The 23,760-nt window shown below is 42.8% G+C and overlaps 1 protein-coding gene across 1 annotated transcript in view; it reads right to left on the bottom strand.

Annotated features, from left to right (window-relative positions):
* The window catches only part of LOC128639226 (PR domain zinc finger protein 10), a 293,752-nt gene that overhangs the window by 108,280 nt on the left and 161,712 nt on the right, over positions 1-23,760 (bottom strand). Inside the window, exon 14 of the mRNA XM_053691501.1 lies at positions 6,728-7,075. Within this exon, the coding sequence (XP_053547476.1) occupies positions 6,728-7,075 (348 nt within the window). The remainder of the gene's footprint in view (positions 1-6,727; positions 7,076-23,760) is intronic.

The raw sequence follows: 23,760 nt of genomic DNA, 5'->3' as shown, positions 1-23,760 counted from the left end.
CTGCAAGTAGAACTTGAGGGCACGAACTACATCCAGATTGTGTAGAAGACGTTCCTTCTTTGAAGAAGGATTTGGACACAAGGATGGAACAACAATCTCTTGATTGATATTCCTGTTAGTGACTACCTTAGGTAAGAACCCAGGTTTAGTACGCAGAACTACCTTGTCTGAGTGAAAAATCAGATAAGGAGAATCACAATGTAAGGCTGATAACTCAGAGACTCTTCGAGCCGAGGAAATAGCCATTAAAAACAGAACTTTCCAAGATAACAATTTTATATCAATGGAATGAAGGGGTTCAAACGGAACACCCTGTAAAACGTTAAGAACTAAGTTTAAACTCCATGGCGGAGCAACAGCTTTAAACACAGGCTTGATCCTAGCTAAAGCCTGACAAAAGGCCTGGACGTCTGGATTTTCTGACAGACGCCTGTGTAACAAGATGGACAGAGCTGAAATCTGTCCCTTTAATGAACTAGCTGATAAACCCTTTTCTAAACCTTCTTGTAGAAAGGACAATATCCTAGCGATCCTAACCTTACTCCAGGAGTAACCTTTGGATTCGCACCAGTATAGGTATTTACGCCATATTTTATGGTAAATCCTTCTGGTAACAGGCTTCCTAGCCTGTATCAGGGTATCAATAACCGACTCAGAAAAACCACGTTTTGATAAAATCAAGCGTTCAATTTCCAAGCAGTCAGCTTCAGAGAAGTTAGATTTTGATGTTTGAATGGACCCTGTATCAGAAGGTCCTGTCTTAGAGGTAGAGACCAAGGCGGACAGGATGACATGTCCACTAGATCTGCATACCAAGTCCTGCGTGGCCATGCAGGCGCTATTAGAATCACTGATGCTCTCTCCTGTTTGATTTTGGCAATCAATCGAGGAAGCAGCGGGAAGGGTGGAAACACATAAGCCATCCCGAAGTTCCAAGGTGCTGTCAAAGCATCTATCAGAACCGCTCCCGGATCCCTGGATCTGGACCCGTAGAGAGGAAGTTTGGCGTTCTGGCGAGACGCCATGAGATCTATCTCTGGTTTGCCCCAACATCGAAGTATTTGGGCAAAGACCTCCGGATGAAGTTCCCACTCCCCCGGATGAAAAGTCTGGCGACTCAAGAAATCCGCCTCCCAGTTCTCTACTCCCGGGATGTGGATTGCTGACAGGTGGCAAGAGTGAGACTCTGCCCAGCGAATTATCTTTGATACTTCCATCATTGCTAGGGAGCTTCTTGTCCCTCCCTGATGGTTGATGTAAGCTACAGTCGTGATGTTGTCCGACTGAAACCTGATGAACCCCCGAGTTGTTAATTGGGGCCAAGCCAGAAGGGCATTGAGAACTGCTCTCAATTCCAGGATGTTTATTGGAAGGAGACTCTCCTCCTGATTCCATAGTCCCTGAGCCTTCAGAGAATTCCAGACAGCGCCCCAACCTAGTAGGCTGGCGTCTGTTGTTACAATTGTCCAGTCTGGCCTGCTGAATGGCATCCCCCTGGACAGGTGTGGCCGATAAAGCCACCATAGAAGAGAATTTCTGGTCTCTAGATTCAGATTCAGAGTAGGGGACAAATCTGAGTAATCCCCATTCCACTGACTTAGCATGCACAATTGCAGCGGTCTGAGATGCAGGCGTGCAAAAGGTACTATGTCCATTGCCGCTACCATTAAGCCGATCACCTCCATGCATTGAGCTACTGACGGGTGTTGAATGGAATGAAGGACACGGCATGCATTTTGAAGCTTTGTTAACCTGTCTTCTGTCAGGTAAATCTTCATTTCTACAGAATCTATAAGAGTCCCCAAGAATGGAACTCTTGTGAGAGGAAAAAGAGAACTCTTCTTTTCGTTCACTTTCCATCCATGCGACCTTAGAAATGCCAGAACTAACTCTGTATGAGACTTGGCAGTTTGAAAGCTTGAAGCTTGTATTAGAATGTCGTCTAGGTACGGAGCTACCGAAATCCCTCGCGGTCTTAGTACCGCCAGAAGGGCACCCAGAACCTTTGTGAAGATTCTTGGAGCCGTAGCCAATCCGAATGGAAGAGCTACAAACTGGTAGTGCCTGTCTAAGAAGGCAAACCTTAGATACCGGTGATGATCTTTGTGAATCGGTATGTGAAGGTAAGCATCTTTTAAATCCACTGTGGTCATGTACTGACCCTTTTGGATCATGGGTAAGATTGTCCGAATAGTTTCCATTTTGAACGATGGAACTCTTAGGAATTTGTTTAGAATCTTTAAATCTAAGATTGGCCTGAAAGTTCCCTCTTTTTTGGGAACCACAAACAGGTTTGAGTAGAACCCTTGTCCTTGTTCCGACCGCGGAACCGGATGGATCACTCCCATTAATAACAGATCTTGAACACAGCGTAGAAACGCTTCTTTCTTTATCTGGTTTGTTGACAACCTTGACAGATGAAATCTCCCTCTTGGGGGAGATAATTTGAAGTCTAGAAGGTATCCCTGAGATATGATCTCTAGCGCCCAGGGATCCTGAACATCTCTTGCCCAGGCCTGGGCGAAGAGAGAAAGTCTGCCCCCCACTAGATCCGGTCCCGGATCGGGGGCTCTCGGTTCATGCTGTCTTTGGGGCAGCAGCAGGTTTCCTGGCCTGCTTGCTCTTGTTCCAGGACTGGTTAGGCTTCCAGCCTTGCCTGTAACGAGCAACAGCTCCCTCCTGTTTTGGTGCAGCGGAGGTTGATGCTGCTCCTGTTTTGAAATTCCGAAAGGGACGAAAATTAGACTGTCTAGCCTTGGCTTTGGCTTTGTCTTGAGGTAGGGCGTGGCCCTTACCTCCTGTAATGTCAGCGATAATTTCTTTCAAACCGGGCCCAAATAAAGACTGCCCCTTGAAAGGTATATTAAGTAATTTGGACTTAGAAGTAACATCAGCTGACCAGGATTTTAGCCACAGCGCCCTACGTGCCTGTATGGCGAATCCTGAGTTCTTAGCCGTAAGTTTGGTTAAATGTACTACGGCCTCCGAAATGAATGAATTAGCTAGTTTAAGGACTCTAAGCCTGTCCGTAATGTCGTCTAGCGTAGATGAACTAAGGTTCTCTTCCAGAGACTCAATCCAAAATGCTGCCGCAGCCGTAATCGGCGCGATACATGCAAGGGGTTGCAATATAAAACCTTGTTGAACAAACATTTTCTTAAGGTAACACTCTAATTTTTTATCCATTGGATCTGAAAAAGCACAGCTATCCTCCACCGGGATAGTGGTACGCTTAGCTAAAGTAGAAACTGCTCCCTCCACCTTAGGGACCGTTTGCCATAAGTCCCGAGTGGTGGTGTCTATTGGAAACATCTTTCTAAATATTGGAGGGGGTGAGAACGGCACACCGGGTCTATCCCACTCCTTAGTAACAATTTCAGTTAGTCTCTTAGGTATAGGAAAAACGTCAGTACTCGCCGGTACCGCAAAGTATTTATCCAACCTACACAGTTTCTCTGGTATTGCAACGGTGTTACAATCATTGAGAGCTGCTAAGACCTCCCCTAGTAATACACGGAGGTTCTCCAATTTAAATTTAAAATTTGAAATATCTGAATCCAATCTGTTTGGATCAGAACCGTCACCTACAGAATGAAGCTCTCCGTCCTCATGCTCTGCAAGCTGTGACGCAGTATCAGACATGGCCCTAGTATTGTCAGCGCACTCTGTTCTCACCCCAGAGTGATCACGCTTGCCTCTTAGTTCTGGTAATTTAGACAAAACTTCAGTCATAACAGTAGCCATATCTTGTAATGTTATCTGTAATGGCCGCCCAGATGTACTAGGCGCCATAATATCACGCACCTCCCGGGCGGGAGATGCAGGTACTGCCGCGTGAGGCGAGTTAGTCGGCATAACTCTCCCCTCGCTGTTTGGTGAAATTTGTTCAAATTGTACAGATTGACTTTTATTTAAAGTAGCATCAATACAGTTAGTACATAAATTTCTATTGGGCTCCACCTTGGCATTGGAACAAATGACACAGATATCTTCCTCTGAGTCAGACATGTTTAACACACTAGCAATAAACTTGCAACTTGGTTATAATTTTTTTTTTTTTTTTTTTTTTTTTTTTTTTTAGCAAAAACGTACTGTGCCTCAAAGAGGTACTAAACGATTAAATGATTAAATGATTAAATGATTAAATGAAATAATGAACTGAAAAAACAGTTATAGCATCAAACTTTAAAACAACACAACTTTTAGCAAAGGTTTGTTCCCATTAGAAAAATAACAATAATTAAATTTGACATAAAAATTACAGAGCAACGTTTTTATTCACAGTCAATATAAAATTCTCACAGCTCTGCTGAGAGAATCTACCTCCCTCCAAAGAAGTTTGAAGACCCCTGAGATCTGTCAGAGATGAACCGGATCATGCAGGAAATATAAGAGTAACTGACTGGAATTTTTTGATGCGTAGCAAAGAGCGCCAAAAACGGCCCCTCCCCCTCACACACAGCAGTGAAGAGAAACGAAACTGTCACAATTAAAACCAAAACTGCCAAGTGGAAAATAATGCCCAAATATTTATTCACTCAGTACCTCAGAAATGTAAACGATTCTACATTCCAGCAAAAACGTTTAACATGATAAATACTTATTAAAAGGATTAGTGACTTTTAACAGAGTAGTTCCGGTGAAATACCATCCCCAGAATACTGAAGTGTATACATACATGTCATTATAACGGTATGGCAGGATTTTCTCATCAATTCCATTCAGAAAATAAAAACTGCTACATACCTCAATGCAGATTCATCTGCCCGCTGTCCCCTGATCTGAAGCTTTTACCTCCCTCAGATGGCCGAGAACAGCAATATGATCTTAACTACTCCGGTTAAAATCATAGTAAAAAAACTCTGGTAGATTCTTCCTCAAACTCTGCCAGAGAAGTAATAACACGCTCCGGTGCTATTGTAAAATAACAAACTTTTGATTGAAGTCATAAAAACTAAGTATAATCACCATAGTCCTCTCACACATCCTATCTAGTCGTTGGGTGCAAGAGAATGACTGGGACTGACGTAGAGGGGAGGAGCTATATGCAGCTCTGCTGGGTGAATCCTCTTGCATTTCCTGTTGGGGAGGAGTTATATCCCAGAAGTAATGATGACCCGTGGACTGATCACACATAACAGAAGAAATACTGATACCCCTGGGAGCGTGCTGACAAAAATGCAGTGAAAGTGCCCGACATTGATAAAAATAAATATATTTGCTTAAGTACACAAAAAAGGACTAAAAATAATGAAAAATAAAATTAGTTTGTATACTCACTAAAAAGGAGCCTATAACCACATATAGTCTCCATACAAGACATCTAGACTATATGTATACTAAAGTCTAGTGTGAAGTGGCAATGTCTAACATTAAATGTCCTCTTGTTATGATGATACATGAAAAATGTATCTGCTAATAGCCTGTGGGCTGTGTGAGTGCCAATGTTGAGTAGACTTACCTGACAAGCACCCACACCACTATGCTTATCAGCTGTAGAAATGACAGCTTCCAGAAGACAGTCCATCTAGAACTGAGCACATTACAACAGGGGAGTATATAAATGAGCCAGCTCCAATATCCCCTCTATCTCAGTAGCAGCTCTCTGAGGGGGAAAATGGACCTCAAATCAGTCATCCCCATCTCAATGAAGAATCTGGAGCACCTCAATTCTTCACCAACCTCCTGGAAGGCAAAGATTAAACTGGTATACTAGTTTCAGTTTTGGGAATATTTGCCTCCTCCTAGTGGCCAGGAGTTGAATCCCAGGAGTAATGGCTCGTGGACTCTCACCACCTCACGAAAGAGAAAGTATTTTAAGTTACGACTATGTGCATAGCATAAATCTCTAGGGAAAATTTGTTGCATGTAGAGCTCATTTGTGGATACATTTTACCAGTGTAATATGCACCTAAAAAGGTATGCATGCCCTGAGTGACAGCTATGTTGCACTACTTTTATTAGAAACCCTTTTTCAAAAAGTAATAATGCAAAAATATGTATATAAAAATGTGCTGCTATGACTGGCTAGTTAAATGGCTGCATGCATGCATATACCAAAAGAAGCTAAAACATTACTAATACAACTAAAATTGTTCTAAGATATATGCTTGTTTTACAGCAGTGAATATATGTGCATAAAAGATTACTGTGACCATCCCACTATTTGATTTTAGTAGTTAATCTTGGTGTATATATGTAACTAATAAAGTTTTGATTGCCTAAACAGCAGTGAAAAATGTCCAGAGAGATAAATTGCAGGTGTATTTTAGATTTGAAATATGTCATTAATTATACATGATCAAGGGTTACACCTTCTGCAAGAAAAGCTGAGTTAGCCCTGCACAATGCACAGTTAATGCTGCATACAATTCACCTGCTATTTTAGGTGAGCTGTACACAGCATTAACTATGCATTGTGCAGGGCTAACTCAGCTCTTCTTGCAGGAGATACTCACTGGGTTTGTCCCTTTATAATGCATAGATAATGGCAGGAATATAAAGGTTTTAATTCACCTTCCACCAATCACCTCTTAATGAATAGATCCATACGTTTTTTTACCCAATTGGCTTGTCTTTTGTTTTTGTTATGTGAATGCCAATAATAGTTAGGCTTCAGTTTCCTTCAGACTTCATGTTTTTAGCTTTAAGTAGTAATATGAGATGTATAATGGGGTTCTAACAAAACAAATCTACAATCTTAACCAAAAATAATTCAGTTTCTGACCTGTATAAAATCCCGGAAACGTTTTTTACATGTAGGACAGCAGAAGCATCCATCAACAATATGTACAACAACATGATCTTTAAGTAAATCCAAACGATCAAAGGACTCAGGGCAGAAGATGCAGGAATAAGTCTTCTGGTCCAAGTGAAACTTCATGTGGTTTTCCAAAGAGCTGCTGCTGATAAAACCCTTGTTGCAGATATCACAGGTCAGCGGATAACTGCCATCTCGACCATGGAAGCGCAGGTGCTGGTCCAGTTTGTCCTTCTCTCTGAAAGCCTTTCCACACTGCAGGCATTTAAAAGGCCGGAAGGACTTGCGTATGAAGAGGTGCTGTAAAGCGGCATTCTGCAAATAAACATGACACAATTTATTAGTGCATACTATTTAGTTGGCATGTGTTATGTTTGTATTCAGTGCTTTATCCAGTGCACAATAAGGATCATAGTTGATCAACTGTCTTACTAATGTGTCCCTTCAGTGGAAGCATCACATGGAAGAGAAAGACTATATACCAAATCCTACCTGCAATTCCATCTGCGTGGTCAGCAAGAGGAAAGAGAAAACATCATTATTAAACTAAGCTTCTTCTATTTTAATGAACTTTTAGGTAGTGAAACCCTTCTTTAAAATGTATATTATGAACAAATTATGTATCATTCAAATTAATTAACAGCTATTATACCGTTTAAGCAAATAATTCAATGAAATAAAGATAAAATGACAAAATTTTAAATTGACTTCAGACGGTCAAATTTAGGGGGAGATCCCAATCGATCATTTGATAATTATTGTCTGCATAACAGCTCTCAGTGAGCACTTTTTGGTGTGTGCAGGATCATAATAACGTTTTCTATTGTTTTTTGGCACAGAAAAATGCATTATCAGATTGTCGATAAATGGCCCTATACTTAACATAGGACAGATCACAATCCAAAATTATAAGAAACAAATTTATAGGCCATTTTACTTATTGAATTTGACAGCTGAAGAGATTTTATAAAATGCCAAACTGGCCTTTTCCACTTGTTAGAGAGTATCTCAAGACAAATGGAATAAAAGTTTGTGCATGGGAAAACACACTGTAGATCTCTCAACTATCCTGATTTGAGAGGCACAGTCCCTAATTTGGAGATCTGTACCACTGTCGTAAAACAGCCATATGTCCAGATCCCTTACCTCCACCTAAGAACCAAACCAGACACACACACGAAGCACCAGACATGTCAACTGACTGGACAGACACACCCATGGTACTGCCCACTATCTACACACGACCCCGCCCCTCTCAACATGGTTTCACCCACAAAAATGGTGTCAGGGACACCTCAACCTCCTGAGTCCCTAATTATCAGCCACAAATGTTGGGAGGTAAGCACTGAAAATAGCCAGTGATGCCATATTGAATTAACTTATGAAATAATGGTCTACATTCACTGAAACTCTTTTATAGTCTCAAATAGGTGCCCCAGTATTTACATATTTAATTGTATTGGTCAAATACATAATATCTTGTGCAGCAAATAAAAAGCACTATATAAAAAAAAAAAAAATCGCAACAAGCAACATCTAGAAAACCCATTTAGTAAAGTAATTTTTAAAATGGCTGCATTTAGTTGATACTCAAATTTCTGTAATGTTTTTGAAAAACAAACTGTATGCTTACCTGACAAATTTCTTTCTTTCCGGACATAGAGAGTCCACAATGTCATTCCAATTACTAGTGGGATATTAAACTCCTGGCTAGCAGGAGGAGGCAAAGAGCACCCCAGCAAAGCTGTTAACCTTACCCATAATCCCCAGTCATTCAGCCAAAGGAAAAGGGAAAAAGAAGAAACACAAGGGTGAAAAAATTGTCAGAGGTTTACTCAAAAAAACTGCTGTATTACAATTAAATAGAGAGTGGAGACGCTGACTCTCCATTTCTGCAAATAAAGAAATTGATCAGGTAAGCATACATTTTGTCTTCTTTCCTATGACATGGAGAGTCCACACCGTCATTCCAATTACTAGTGGGAACCAATATCCGAGCTAGAGGACACGGAATGAACAGGGAGGGAGAAAAAAGGCAGGAGGACCTAAACAGAAGGCACCACCGCTTGAAGAACCTCTCTCCCAAAAGAGGCCTCAGCTGAGGCAAAAAGTATCAAATTTGTAGAATTTGAAAAAAGTATGCAGAGAGGACCATGTAGCCGCCTTAAAAATCTGTTTCATTTTAAAGCCCAAGAAGAAGAGACAGCCCTAGTGGAATGAGCCGTAATTCTCTCAGGAGGCTGCTGTCCAGCAGTCTCGTAAGCCAAACGAATTATACTTCTTAACCAGAGGGAAAGAGTAGTAGAAGTGTCCTTCAAAATTTCAAAAGTTCGTTTTTTAGGACTCCAGATTGAAAGTATGAATCCAACGATCCTCTGAACGATATGAGACAAGAGGTCCTTGTCCAAGTATGGCAAAGTTTTTCACTTAAATGTGCACTTTTTTACTTACCCCGAAAATGAGTTGGAACTGGTCCTTATAGGGGATCCTTATCCTCCTGGTCCTTTTCCGTCTCAGACCCGCAATCGTAACTTCGTAAGTTTCCGAGTTCTTCTGGATACTAACGTATCCAGACAGGACTAGCCAAACTAAAGAAAAACTTTCAAACTTTGTTTTTACTTTTAGAGATAATTCCTCTCAGTCTCTTAGGAGAGTGTTGCAGTTTCCCTTACTGCTGGCATGGAGAATGGCAGCAGTAAGGGAAACTGCAAATTTTGTCATATGCATATGTGATGTTTTATTTTTGATTTGATTTTGTTTTAATGTTGTTTTATTACTGTAACTTTTCGAGTAGTGCAAGTTATTTCTAACTAGATTTTGATACTAAACAGTATCCATTAGTATCTGTAGCCTGATACATCATACATATATATATATATTAAGCCTGTGTTTGGCGCCACAGATTTTGTTTCCTTTTTTGTCTTTTTGACATAAGATTTCTTCTCTCTCTTTGTATATTTTGGGTGCCATAAAGGAGGAGCACCTTTTCTGTTGGTTTTATATAGGTATCTTTTTAGCACTGTAAAACGTGATTTCCATTTTAAAACATTAGAGCACGCACAACATCCAAGTTATGCAAAAGACGTTCCTTATAATAAGGATTAGGACAAAAAGAAGGAACTACAATTTCCTGATTAATGATATTTACGCCATACCTTGTGGTAAATCTTGCGAGTAAAAGGTTTGCGAGCCTGAAGCATAGTATCAATGACCGCTTTAGAAAAACCACGTCTAGACAGAACTAGGCGTTCAATCTCCAAGCAGTCAGCTTCAGAGTATCCAGGTTTGGATGGAGGAAAGGACCCTGATCTAGAAGGTCTTTCCTCAGAGGTAACCACCAAGGAGGCAGAGATGACATCCTTACCAGATCTGCAAACCAGATCCTGTGAGGCCATGCAGAAGCTATTAGGATCACTGATGTTTGATACGAGCAATGACTCGTGGAAGAGAGCAAAACGGAAGAAACAGATATGCCAGATGGGACATCCAAGGAACCGCTAGAGTATCTATCAGAACGGCCTGAGGATCTCTTGACCTTGAACTGTACTTTGGAACCTTGGTGTTTTGGTGGGATGCCATCAGATCCAACTCTGGAAATCCCCACCTGAGGGTTATCTGAGACAACACTTCTGGATGGAGAGCCCACTCCCCGGGATGAAAAGTCTGTTTGCTCAGAAAATCTGTGTCCCAGTTGTCCACTCCCGGAACATAGATGGCATATAGCAGACAATCGTGAGCTTACGCCCACTGCAGAATGCGAGTCACCTCCTTCATGGCTAAGGAACTCCGAGTCTCTCACAGGTGGTTGATGTAAGCCACTGAGATGATGTTGTCCGACTGGAATATGAAACAAAACGGACTAAAGACAGTGGAGGCAATGCTGATAGTGCATTGAAGATAGCTCTCAACTCTGGCGTCCGTAGTCACAATCTCCCAGGAAGGTCTCAGGAAGCAAGTGCCCTGAGACAGATGTTCCTGTGACATCCACCACGAGAGAGTCTCTTGTTAGGGGGTCCAGATTTATCCTCTGTGATAAATCTGAATGGTCTCTGTTCTATTGACGGAGCATGCAAAGCAGCAGCAGTCGCAGATGCAACCGAGCAAAAGGGATGATGTCCATGGATGCCACCATCAGGCCAATCACCTCCATGCATTGTGCCACTGATGGACAAAAGGAAGACTGGAGAGAAAGGCAGGAAGCAAGAAGTTTGGATTTTCTGGCCTCCGTCAGGCAAATCTTCATGGACAGAGAATCTATTATTGTCCCTAGGAAACACACTTTTGTAGATGGAACTAGAGAACTCTTTTCCAGATTCACCTTCCACCCATGGGAACGTAGAAAAGACAACAGCATCTTTGTATTAGATTGAGCTAGTTGAAAAGATGACACCTGAACCAAGATGTCGTCTGGATAAGGCGCCACAGCAATTCCCTGGGATCTGATCACTGCCAATAGCACCCCCAGAACCTTTGTGAATATTCTGGGAGCCGTGGCCAGACCAAACGGAAGTGCAACAAACTGTAAATGCTTGTCCAGAAAGGCAAACCTCAGAGACTGGTGATGTTTCCTGTGAATGGGAACATGAAGTTATGCATCCTTCAGGTCTATGGTCGTCATAAACTGACCTTTCTGTACCAAAGGAAGAATGGAACGAATAGTTTCCATCTTGAAGGACAGAACCCTGAGGAATTTGTTGAGACACTTAAAATCTAGGATGGGACGAAAAGTTCCCTCCTTTTTGGGAACCACAAATAGATTTGAATAGAATCCTAGACCTTGTTTCCTTAGAGGGACTGGAACAATAACTCCCAGGAAGGATAGGTCCTTTACGCAATTTAAGAAGGCCTCCTTCTTTACTTGGTTTGAGGATAGTCTTGACAGAAGAAATCTGCGCCTTGGAGGGCAAGACTTGAAACCCATTCTGTAACCCTGGGATACTATGTCCAAAGCTCATAGATCTGGGACATCGCGTATCCAGGTTTGAAGAAAAAGAGAAAGCCTGCCCCCCCACCAGATCCACACTTGAATCAGGGGTGGAACCTTCAGGCTGATTTAGAGTCAGCGGAAGGCTTCTTGTTTTGCTTTCCCTTATTCCAGGGCTGGCTGGATGTCCAAATGGACCTGGATTGGTCTGGTTTGGAAGAGAAAGACATCTGTCCCTTAACCCCTAGGTCTATTCTTTTTGTCCTGAGGCAGGAAAGAACCCTTTCCACCCGTAATCTCTGAAATGATTTCCGCCAGACCAGGTTGAAACAGAGTTTTACCCTTATAAGGTAAAGGCAAAAGCTTGGCCTTCGAATAAACATCAGCCGACCGGGATTTTAACCACAGAGCTCTACCGGCTAGTACAGCTAATTAGCTTCCAGTCTAATTATCTGCATGTTGGTATCACAGATAAATGTTTTGGCCAGTTTGAGAGCTTTGATCCTAGCTTGGATCTCCTCTACGATAGTTTCCCCTGTAATAAGATCAGACAAGGCATCGCACCAATAAGATGCTGCTCCCACAACCGTGGCAATACTCGCTGCAGGTACAGGGCCACTGTAATCCTTGATGGATGTACATCTTTTTAAAGTAGCTTCTTATCCATGGGATCCTTAAAAGAGCAACTATCCTCTATAGGAATGGTAGTTTTCTTAGCAAGAGTAGAAATAGCTCCTTCTACTTTAGGCACAGTGCGCCAAGAGTCACGAATTGAGTCAGCAACAGGAAACATCTTTTTGAAAACAGGGGAAAGGGAAAAAGGAACCCCTGGCTTATCCCATTCCTGAGCTATAATTTCAGACATCTTCCTTGGAACAGGAAAAACCGCCTCAGAAGATGGAGAATCATAAACTCTACTCAGTTTAGAAGACTCCGTTGGGTTGACAGCAACCGAAGGTTCAGAGTCGTCCAAAGTAGCTAAGACCTCCATTTAGAAGTAACCGGGGATGTTTAAGCTTAAATCTAAGATTTACATCTTCAGATTCTGAAGATTTTTCTGGCAAAGTTTCAGAGTCTGAGATTTCACCTTCAGAAGATACTGAAGTATGCTCTTTATCAGACAATTGAGAAAGGTTGACCAGCGTAGATTTAGAGGGGTCAGAAGCCTTACTAGCAGACAAAAGTTTAGATTTCCTCTTACGCTTACACAAATTAGGGGAAGCTGACAAAGCCGCTGATACCGCAGAAGTTATCTGCGCTGCAAAATTCCCTGGCAAATAAACACCCCCAGGAGGTTGAGGACACGCAAAACACTGTATGCAAAACTGATAAGGCTTGGGACATTTGAGGAGAAAGCCGAGGCATATCCTTAACAGCAATATCCTGAGAGACATTAGGCTTACAAGGGATTACTTTGTCCTTCTATTTTGAGGTCTTAGCTAAGCAAGTGGAACAAAATTGCATAGGTAGTACAATTGGGACTTCCAAAAAAGTAAATATTTGTCCATATTAAATGAAGAATGTTTTTCAGATTCCATTGCAGATATCAGTTCCCACAAAAAATAAAAATAAAATTTATAGCATATACAGATCTAATAAATTAACTGAAATAAACTTTGAAATTTTATTAGAAAATCAGATCAAAAATGGCACCTGTCACTTTAACAAAAAAAACTTTAGAGTGCCTGAGGCTCCTACCATACCGGGAACCAAATAACCCACTAGCAACGGAAATCTCCAGCTGAGAACAGTGATTCATTAGATCCGACCAACAATCCGATCATCAGAAAAGTTAGCCGCAGCAGTCCAGGCTCAATAACTGACTAAACTCCGCTCCTCATACACACGGAAGTGTGGAGAGTCACGTGAGTGGGCTGAGAAGAAAAAGAAAAAAAGACACTGCGCCACAAGCTACAGTTAAAAAGCGCGCATTTCAAGCGGCTCAAAAGTAAAAAAACATATCTTAGCCACAACAGCCCATTTTGATCCGGACTCCAAATCAAACAGCCATACGTATTGATATAGAACAAACCCTTCTGATACACTTTACCAAATAAAGTTAAGTCTAAAGCACACTTCTTAATATCAACCCCTTAGTCTCTCTACATGCCTGAGTTAAGCATACAATGTGCCTGCAAATCTGCCCCAAAAATTTATCTAAATCAAATTAGATAAACTATGTCCCAAATTAGATCCACTAGAGGATTTCCCTCTAAAGTGCAATCCTTCAGTACCTAGAAGGAGAATGCACTTACCTGTGGATCCAGCTGCAGGGCAGATAACAGTTACTTAGGTGTGACCAGTACGCCACTCCCCATCAGGGACCTGTATTAAAAGAAAGAACAGAGTAACCAACCCTGGCTTTCTGCAAAGGGGTAGCAAAAGTGTTAGAAGTAAAGCAAAGACTACCTCGCCACCTTTTAACTGCTAAAAGCCACCACTACTCTTACTAAAGAGATTGACACAGCTAGACCCCAATCCTTGGTTGCAGGGAAAAGTACCCATAAAAGGATTAAATATCTTTAGACAGCGTCTTCACACATCCTCCATTGACAGAGGCAAAGAGAATGACTGGGGATTATGGGTAAGCGAAGTTACACTTAACAGCTTTGCTGGGGTGCTCTTCGCCTCCTCCTGCTGGCCAGGAGTTGAATATCCCACTAGTAATTGGAATGACATTGTGGACTCTCCATATCATAGGAAAGAAATTAAATTTGCCTCTGCATTCAAGTCAAAGTGAACAAAATCTTATATTTTGTCTTAACTAGTAGTTTCTTGGCATTCTAGATCTAGGGTACTTTTTTAGATCTAGAATGCCAAAAAACTACTTGTAAAGACAACATATAAGATCTTGTTCAATTTGACTTGAATGCAGAGACAAATTTCATTTTCAAAAACATTACAGAAATTAGAGTATCAACTAAATGTAACCATTTTAAAAATTAGTTTACTAAATGTGTTTTCTAGATGTTGCTTGTTGCATTTTTTTTTTGTTTTTTGTTTTTTAAAAGAAGGCCAAAAATGTACATATATTTAAAAGAAGATATTTTCATTTTAATGTACCTGGTGTCACTAATAGAAAATTTTGCAAAGGTGGTGAAATTCATGGTATTTCTTTAAACTTTTTTTTTTTATACACACAAATATCCACAAGTTAGAGTAGACCAGGGGTCAGCAACCTTGGCTCTCCAGATGTTTTAGAACTACATTTCCCATGATGTTTAAGTGTCTTTAAACTGTCTAAACATCATGGGAAATGTAGTTCTAAAACATCTGGAGAGCCAAGGTTGCTGACCCCTGGAGTAGTTTAAAAGGGGCGTAGTAGTATTTTTTTTGGAAAAACCCGCCAACAATTTATGGTTACTTGCTAAATTCTTTTTTTGGAACAATGATGGTCCATAGTCCTCCAGAACATATGGTATATATTTCCCGCCACTATGAAGAGGTCAAGAATCCTTACAATGGCTTATAATTCCTCCCACCTCTTTTCAGTTGAACGTGTAGCCCAGCAGAGAAGAGAAAAGAAATAGGTAGGAAAGACAAATCAGGGTCTGTAGAGGTGTCATTAGAACTGTACCCCAAAAATTTAAATGGGTGGCCTATGGACTATCATTCTGAATTTTTTTTTTTTTTATAAGGTAAGCATAAATTTTGTTTTGTTTCATAAAATGATGATGGTCCATAGTCCTCCATAACATATGGGATTAATACCCAAGCAGTCGTTGTTACGAACAGGGTCAGACAATTTTTCTAGCAGTTCCTATTGAGCAGGCACTACGGCCTGAGAGACTTTCCTGCCAATAGCTGCTTGTGAAAAAGCAAAAATATCAAAGCGATAAAATTTGGAAAAATAGGCAGAGACCACCATGTTGCAGCTTTGCAAATCTGCTCCAAAGATGCATCATTTTAAAAACCCCACAAAGTTGCAAATGCTCTTGTAGAATGAGCTGTGATACGTTCAGGAGGCGACTTACACACCACCAAGTAAGCCTTGTGAATCGCTTGTTTGAGCCAAGAGGCTAACCCCACCTTACGAGTCCTAGAGTAGTGAACAAACTAGAAGATTGTCTGAATTCTTTAGTAGCTTCAAGAAAGAACTTCAAATCTGGACACAAGGAAGGGACAACTTTTTCCTAATTTATATTTTTCGAAGAAACTACCATAGGAAGAAAATCATATTTCGTACGAAGTACAGCCTTATCCCTGTGAATAATTAGAAATGGAGAATCACAGGGCAAGGCTGACAACTCAGAAAATCTCATAGTTGAGGAGATTGCTAACAAAACAACTCAGAAACTCTCCTAGTTGAAGAGATTGCTAACAAGAAAAGCACTTTTCAAGATAAAAGCTTGATATCAACAGAATGCAATCGGTTCAAAAGGAGGACCATGTAAAAGAAAGAACTAGATTAAAGTTCCAGGGTGGAGAAATAGGTCTCACAACTGGCCTATTTCTAACGGCTGGACAAAAGTCTGAACATCAGGAAGTTTAGCTAACTTCCTATGAAAAAGAACAGATAAAACTTGACATTTCAGGGGGCTAGCAGAGAAACCTTTGTCAAGGACATCCACTAAAAACGGAAGAATTCTAGAAATCCTAAAGCAATACCAAGAAAACCCTCTGGAAGAACACCACTCAAAATATGCCTTTCAGATTTTGTGATAAATTTGTGTCACAGGCCTAAAACATAAATTATGCTTACCTGACAATTTCCTTTTCTTCTGATGGAAAGAGTCCACAGTTGCATTCATTACTTTTTGGAAATAAGAACCTGACCACCAGGAGGAGGTAAAGACACCCCAGCCAAAGGCTTAAAATACTCCTCCCACTCCCCTCATCCTCCAGTCATTCTGCCGAGAAACAAGGAACAGTAGAAGAAATAGGGTGAAAAGGTGCCAGAAGAATATAATGACGCCCCACAAATTACGGGTGGGGAGCTGTGGACTCTTTCCATCAGAAGAAAAGGAAATGATTAGGTAAGCATAATTTATGTTTTTCTTCTTAAATGGAGTTCACAGCTGCATTCATTACTTTTGGGAAAACAATACCAAAGCTATAGAGGACACTGCCAAGACGGGAGGGTACAATAGGTGGCCCTATACTGAGGGCACCAGGCCTGAACCTCTCCCCAATAAAAAATCCCGCTTTTTCAAAGCCGAGAACATTTTTTTTTTTTTTTTTAAAAAAGGGAAAGCCCCAAGGACACCGACTCGCAGCTAGTCCAGAGCCAAACCAGAGACCACAAAAATGACTCGACTGAGCCAACAGTCCACCAAGAGACGGTCCCCCACCTCTCACCCCTCACAAATGAAGGGGATACCAGCCGAAATCCCCAAGGGGATGAGAGCAGAGAAACCGAAAGGTTCCTTAATACAAAAAAGAACACCTCCAAGAGTGGGCCCAGCTCACAGAGACCCAAATGGACCCAAACAGGGAAAGGAGGCCACGCCTATACAAGCAAAACCCGGGATAAGCCTGCAAGCATGGAATGCAACCGAAGAGGCAAAGTCCTCCCAGCGTCTGAACATAGAATACCAAAGTATTTGACCATGAAAAGTGTGTAATAGACCAAGGCAAAAAAAACAAAAAAAACAAAGTATGAAAACAGTCCATAACAGGACGACACAGAGGGTGCTTGCGAGGAAGAAGAGGCAGTCCAGCAAGAAACAGACGGCAAAAGTCACCCCAAGACAGAGGGCACGCTCCAGGCAAACTAAGCCACTGGACCTACCTACAGGTCCCTAAAAAGGGGAACACAAAGCCTCCATCGAGGCCCCCCAAGAAGGAGAGAATACCCTCAGAACCCGAAGGAAGAGTAAACCCACTTCTGAAATCAATGGAGCAAGATGATCGGAAATCTATATCCTAGCAGACTAAGCTAACAGGATAGACTCAACAAGCTCACACATCCAAAGGAGACTGCGATCCGAACGCAGCGCCTTAGACCGCTCGGTCATCCTGACCTGCAGACCCACACCCAGCTGAACCAACCCAGCCTCAGGGATCCAAGACAGGGGAACAAAAGAATCCAGAAACTGGTACAGGAAAGAGCGTAAAAATAGCACAGCCATCCCCACAGAGTACAAGTACAACCAGACTCTGAAAACAGACAAGGCCATAGACCTAAGGATCTATCAAAACAAAGGCCCAGCAAGTCTGACTTAGAGCCAGCAAGACCACAGGGGGAACCAATCCTACCTTTCAACCTCCCGACCAGAAGCCCCAAGAAAGGACTCCATCTCCATAGGGAGGAGAATATCGCTGAAAGAGAAGGGATAAGGCCGGAAAGGCAACAACTGTCCTCCAGCCCCGAAGCCACCGGCTAATGGGAAGATAAATCCCAAACACAAAAGTCTTAGAAAAGGACCCTCCTACAAGTAGCTTGCAAAGCAGATGCACAGCCAACCTATTCGCCTGCAGAGCAGGGAATCCACGGGTACACTTGCAAGCTGACCAGGGGAATGCAACCCTAAGGCGCACCAGAAATTGGACATCCAGCGCCAGCAGCTGGGTATGAACCAACAATCCTTGAGGCGCAAGTCACACAGCTAACCACTAGATGACATGGGTTACTCCGTGGCAAAGAACAAAAAATACTCCGAAAACCTGTCCAACCATGACCAGGTCAGGTAGATGGAGCAAGGACATAGCCCAAGTTCCCACTACCGTGGAACACCCCGACCAGCCCTGAGATCCAATATTCCAAAACTACCCAAGACTGGGTCAAGAAAAAAGCCAAGCGAAGCTTTAGCAACCAGAAGTCTAAGAGAAAAACAGGTCCGGGTACCCAATAGTTCAGGCAAACCTTACCCTAGAACTAAACACCCTAACTGGCCAAAAAGCCAGACACAAGGGATATAGATGCATATCTAGAGAATCCGGATAGCGAGAAGAACTTTAAAGCCCTGACCAAAGGAAAGAACCACCCCTAGCTAAAGTCCAACGCTCCAAAGAGCAAGGCTAGAAGTCATATGGCGATACTTCTCAAAGCCTCAGGACAACCAAGGGATACCTCAAGGTAAAAAAAAAAAAAACAACCTAGTAGCAGGACTAGTCTCCCTATCACCTCCGCACAAGCAAAGGACACAAGGAAGAGAAATGAAAGGCACTAAGCCCACCCAGCTCCGGAAACCCAGAGCTAAACAAAGTCCCCACAGGGGACAGCCATCACCCGGAAACACAGATCCCTAAAAGGAGATCCAACTCACCCAGAGACAATGGAAGAAAACCCAAAGGTGTTTTATAACTCAGACAGACAGTACGCGTCATAGAGTAAGAGCTGCATCTAGATACACTATAAACAGCTTATGCGGACACCTGCAAGGTGTCAAGAGCTGTTACTGGTTTTAAACTGCAAACCTTCCGCATGCTAGACAGCTATCCTGTACAAGCTGTTGGATCAAGCCCAAAAGGCCTAAAAATGAAGGCCAAACCGCTCAACTGTGGTAAGGGGTGTTAAGCCCTCCAACCCTCCACCACAAGGGGGAGGAAAACCTCTAGGTTCTGATGAAATCAGATGTCAGAGTGACGCAGCTGAAAAACTCCCCTGCCCGGTCATCTATGACTGAAGGCTATAAGGACTGAAACAATCCATCCCGCCTAAGGGACCCACAGGTCCTCTTGAATGCTTAGTTGAACATGAAAAACAATGATAACCTGAGTACTTGGCGCTTCCACCGAACCAGCCGAACAGAAAAGCGCTGTGTGTCTGAACAGCCGCAAGACCGAACCAACCTGACAGGACCAGCCAGCACCTAGGGTCCTAACCAGCAAGCTGCATAAATTCTCCCTCATAGGGAAAAAACAGAAAACAGACATTTTTAACATAGGACTAACATGTCCAAAACAACTTCCGAAGAAGTAATAAAAAGAGTATCAATCCAGAAGGTCCCCAAATGAAACAAAAACAAATAAAAGACATCCCATAGGATATAAATAAAATATAAGGCAACCCGGAGGTTAACGCCCAAAAAGATACAGGCCTACCCACAGGACCAGCCAAACGGAACCCTATCTTTCAAAAACTAGTAAAGATCTCAAACAAATGACAATCAGGAGATTACCTCATCCCCACATGTCTAATGAGGTGCACCATTCGAATTAGCAGACTGAAAATCCCCATATCTTAAAAACATGTCTGAGCAATACTCAAAGGCCCGCAATCCTGTAACTAAAGGCACAACACTCAGGGACAGTTACACCCGTGGGGAACTGTAGAGGCCCTCCCCAAGGCGGAAGGCCCGGGACAATAGGGCACGAGCACATTCTCAAACAAACATCTGGACTCTGCAGACGAACAATCACCAACATTATGTGGAAGCGAAAATGTGCTGTAACCTTCGGGGGGGAACACGCCACCCTGATATACTGGTGGAAAAGAGGCCCTTGAGACAACAAATTTGTCCCAGAGGAAGAAGCCATGGAGGAGATGCGGACATCTGCACTAGATTTGCATGTCTTGCAAGGCCAGGCCTGAGCAATCAATATTACTGAAGCGAACTCCTGTTTGATCCGAACAATGACTCTTGGAAGAAGAAGGAGAAAAACAGAATTTATGCTTACCTGATAAATTACTTTCTCTTACGGTGTATCCAGTCCACAGATTCATCCTTACTTGTGGGATATTCTCAATCCCTACAGGAAGTGGCAAAGAGAGCACACAGCAAAGCTGTCCATATAGCTCCCCTCAGGCTCCGCCCCCCAGTCATTCGACCGACGGTTAGGAGAAAAAGGAGAACCATAGGGTGCAGTGGTGACTGTAGTTATTTTAAATTAAATTTGAACCTGACTTAATTGTCAGGGCGGGCCGTGGACTGGATACACCGTAAGAGAAAGTAATTTATCAGTTAAGCATAAATTCTGTTTTCTCTTACTTGGTGTATCCAGTCCACGGATTCATCCTTACTTGTGGGATACCAATACCAAAGCTTTAGGACACGGAACGGAGAGAACAAGTCAGGTAACCTAAACGGAAGGCACCACTGCTTGCAAAACCTTTCTCCCAAAAATAGCCTCCGAAGAAGCAAAAGTATCGAATTTGTAAAATTTGGCGAATGTATGCAGTGAAGACCAAGTCGCTGCCTTACAAATCTGTTCAACAGAAGCCTCATTCTTGAAAGCCCATGTGGAAGCCACAGCTCTGGTGGAATGAGCTGTAATTCATTCGGGAGGCTGCAGTCCAGCAGTCTCATAAGCCAATCGGATGATGCTTTTCAGCCAAAAGGAAAGAGAGGTAGCAGTCGCTTTCTGACCTCTCCTCTTACCAGAATAGACGACAAACAAGGATGATGTTTGTCTGAAATCTTTAGTTGCTTTTAAATAGAATTTTAAAGCACGAACCACGTCAAGATTGTGTAAAAGTCGTTCCTTCCTAGAAACTGGATTAGGACACAGAGAAGGAACAATGATTTCCTGGTTAATATTCTTATTAGAAACCAATTTTGGAAGAAAACCAGGTTTGGTACGCAAAACAACCATATCTGCATGGAACACCAGATAGGGTGAATCACACTGCAAAGCAGACAATTCAGAAACTCTTCGAGCAGCAGAAATGGCTACTAAAAACAAAACTTTCCAAGATAATAACTTAATATCTATGGAATGCAAAGGTTCAAACGGAACCCCTTGAAGAACTGAAAGAACTAAATTTAGACTCCAAGGAGGAGCCACAGGCTTGTAAACAGGCTTGATTCTAACTAGGGCCTGTGCAAACACCTGAACGTCTGGTACAGCTGACAGGCGCTTATGTAACAGGATAGACAGAGCAGATATCTGTCCCTTTAAGGAACTAGCTGACAGACCTTTCTCCAATCCTTCTTGGAGAAAAGCTAATATCCTTGGAATCCTAACCTTACTCCACAAGTAACCCTGGGATTCACACCAACAAAGATATTTCCGCCATATCTTATGGTAAATTTTCCTGGTGACAGGCTTTCTGGCCTGTATCAGAGTGTCTATAACTGATTCAGAGAAACCACGCTTAGCTAGAATTAAGCGTTCAATCTCCAAGCAGTCAGTTGCAGAGAAACTAGATTTGGATGCTTGAAAGGACCTTGAATTAGAAGATCCTGCCTCGATGGCAGTTTCCATGGTGGGACCGATGACATGTCCACTAGGTCTGCATACCAAGTCCTGCGTGGCCACGAAGGCGCTATCAGAATTACCGAAGCCTTCTCCTGTTTGATTCTGGCTACTAACCGAGGGAGAAGAGGAAACGGTGGAAAGACATAAGCTAGACTGAATGACCAAGGCGCTGTTAAAGCATCTATCATTGCCGCCTTGGGATCCCTGGATCTGGATCCGTAAAGGGGAAGTTTGGTGTTCTGACGGGACGCCATCAGATCCAATTCTGGAATGCCCCATAGCTGGGTCAGCTGGACAAAAACCTCCGGGTGCAGTTCCCTCTCCCCCGGATGAAAAGTCTGACGACTTAGAAAATCCGCCTCCCAGTTGTCTACCCCTGGGATGTGAATTGCAGATAGATGGCAGGAGTGATCATCCGCCCATTTGATGATCTTGGATACTTCCTTCATCGCTAGGGAACTCTTTGTTCCTCCCTGATGATTGATGTACGCTACAGTCGTGATGTTGTCCGACTGAAATCTGATGAATTTGGCCTCCGCTAGTTGAGGCCACGCCTGTTGAATATCTCTCTCAGCTCCAAAATGTTTATCGGGAGAAGAGATTCTTCCCGAGACCATAAACCCTAAGCCTTCAGGGAGTTCCAGACCGCACCCCAGACTGGCATCGGTCGTGACAATGATCCACTCCGGTCTGCGGAAACTCATTCCCTGAGACAGGTGATCATGAGACAACCACCAGAGAAGAGAGTCTCTGGTTTTCTGGCCCATTTGTATTTGAGGAGATAAATCTGCGTAATCCCCGTTCCACTGCTTGAGCATGCACAGTTGCAGTGGTCTGAGATGAATTCAGGCAAAAGGGACTACGTCCATTGCCGCAACCATTAAACCAATTACCTCCATGCACTGAGCCACAGAAGGCCGAGGAATGGAATGAAGAGCTCGGCAAGTATTCAACAGTTTTGACTTCCTGACCTCTGTCAGAAAGATTTTCATTTCTACCGAGTCTATTAGTGTTCCCAGGAAGGGAACCCTTGTGAACGGGGACAGAGAACTTTTTTCTACGTTCACCTTCCACCCGTGAGACCTTAGAAATGCCAGAACAAAGTCCGTATGAGCCTTGGCTCTAAGGAAAGACGACGCCTGTATTAATATGTCGTCAAGGTAAGGTGCTACTGCAATGCCCCGCGGTCTTAGCACCACTAGAAGGGACCCTAGCACCTTTGTGAAAATTCTGGGAGCGGTGGCCAACCCGAAAGGAAGGGCCACGAATTGGTAATGTTTGTCCAGAAAGGTGAACCTTAGGAACTAATGGTGATCTTTGTGGATAGGAATATGTAGGTATGCATCCTTTAAATCCACGGTAGTCATATATTGACCTTCCTGGATCATCGGCAATATTGTCCGAATGGTTTCCATCTTGAAAGACGGAACTCTGAGGAATTTATTTAGAATTTTTAGGTCCAGGATTGGCCTGAAAGTTCCCTCCTTTTTGGGAACTACGAACAGGTTTGAGTAAAAGCCCAGTCCTTGTTCTGCAATTGGAACTGGGTGTACTACTCGCATGTTACGGTTGCCTCCAGGCTGGCTGGAAGTTGGACCGTAGAAAAGGATGCTCCTAGCGCTCACCAAAGGAGCAGCAGCACCGTGGACACTATAACTGCTGCGTAGCCACCATAAGTAATGCAGACTCTATGAACCACCGCTGCTGGGCTGGTATCTCGCCGTCTGCTCTGCGCCCTGGACCTATGACCAGGCTCCAGTAGGTGAACCTCTTCCTTCTGTAGCAATCCCTGTAGCTAAGGGAGTATGAAGAGCATAGCAATCCCTGTAGTGATTATAAGCTGTATCCTACAAACATGAGTCAAAGCTTCAAGTTAGAGGGTCAACATAGGTCTGATGTGCTGGAGCACACAGCCTGCTTTTTATTGAGGTTACATGCAAACAGGACACTCTCAGGGGGAGGCATAAAATCCCCCATCACACATTTGATATTA

The sequence above is a fragment of the Bombina bombina genome, chromosome 8 (assembly GCF_027579735.1).
Source record: "Bombina bombina isolate aBomBom1 chromosome 8, aBomBom1.pri, whole genome shotgun sequence".
Classification (NCBI taxonomy): Eukaryota; Metazoa; Chordata; class Amphibia; order Anura; family Bombinatoridae; genus Bombina; species Bombina bombina.
This window is presented reverse-complemented; position numbering and strand designations above follow the sequence as displayed.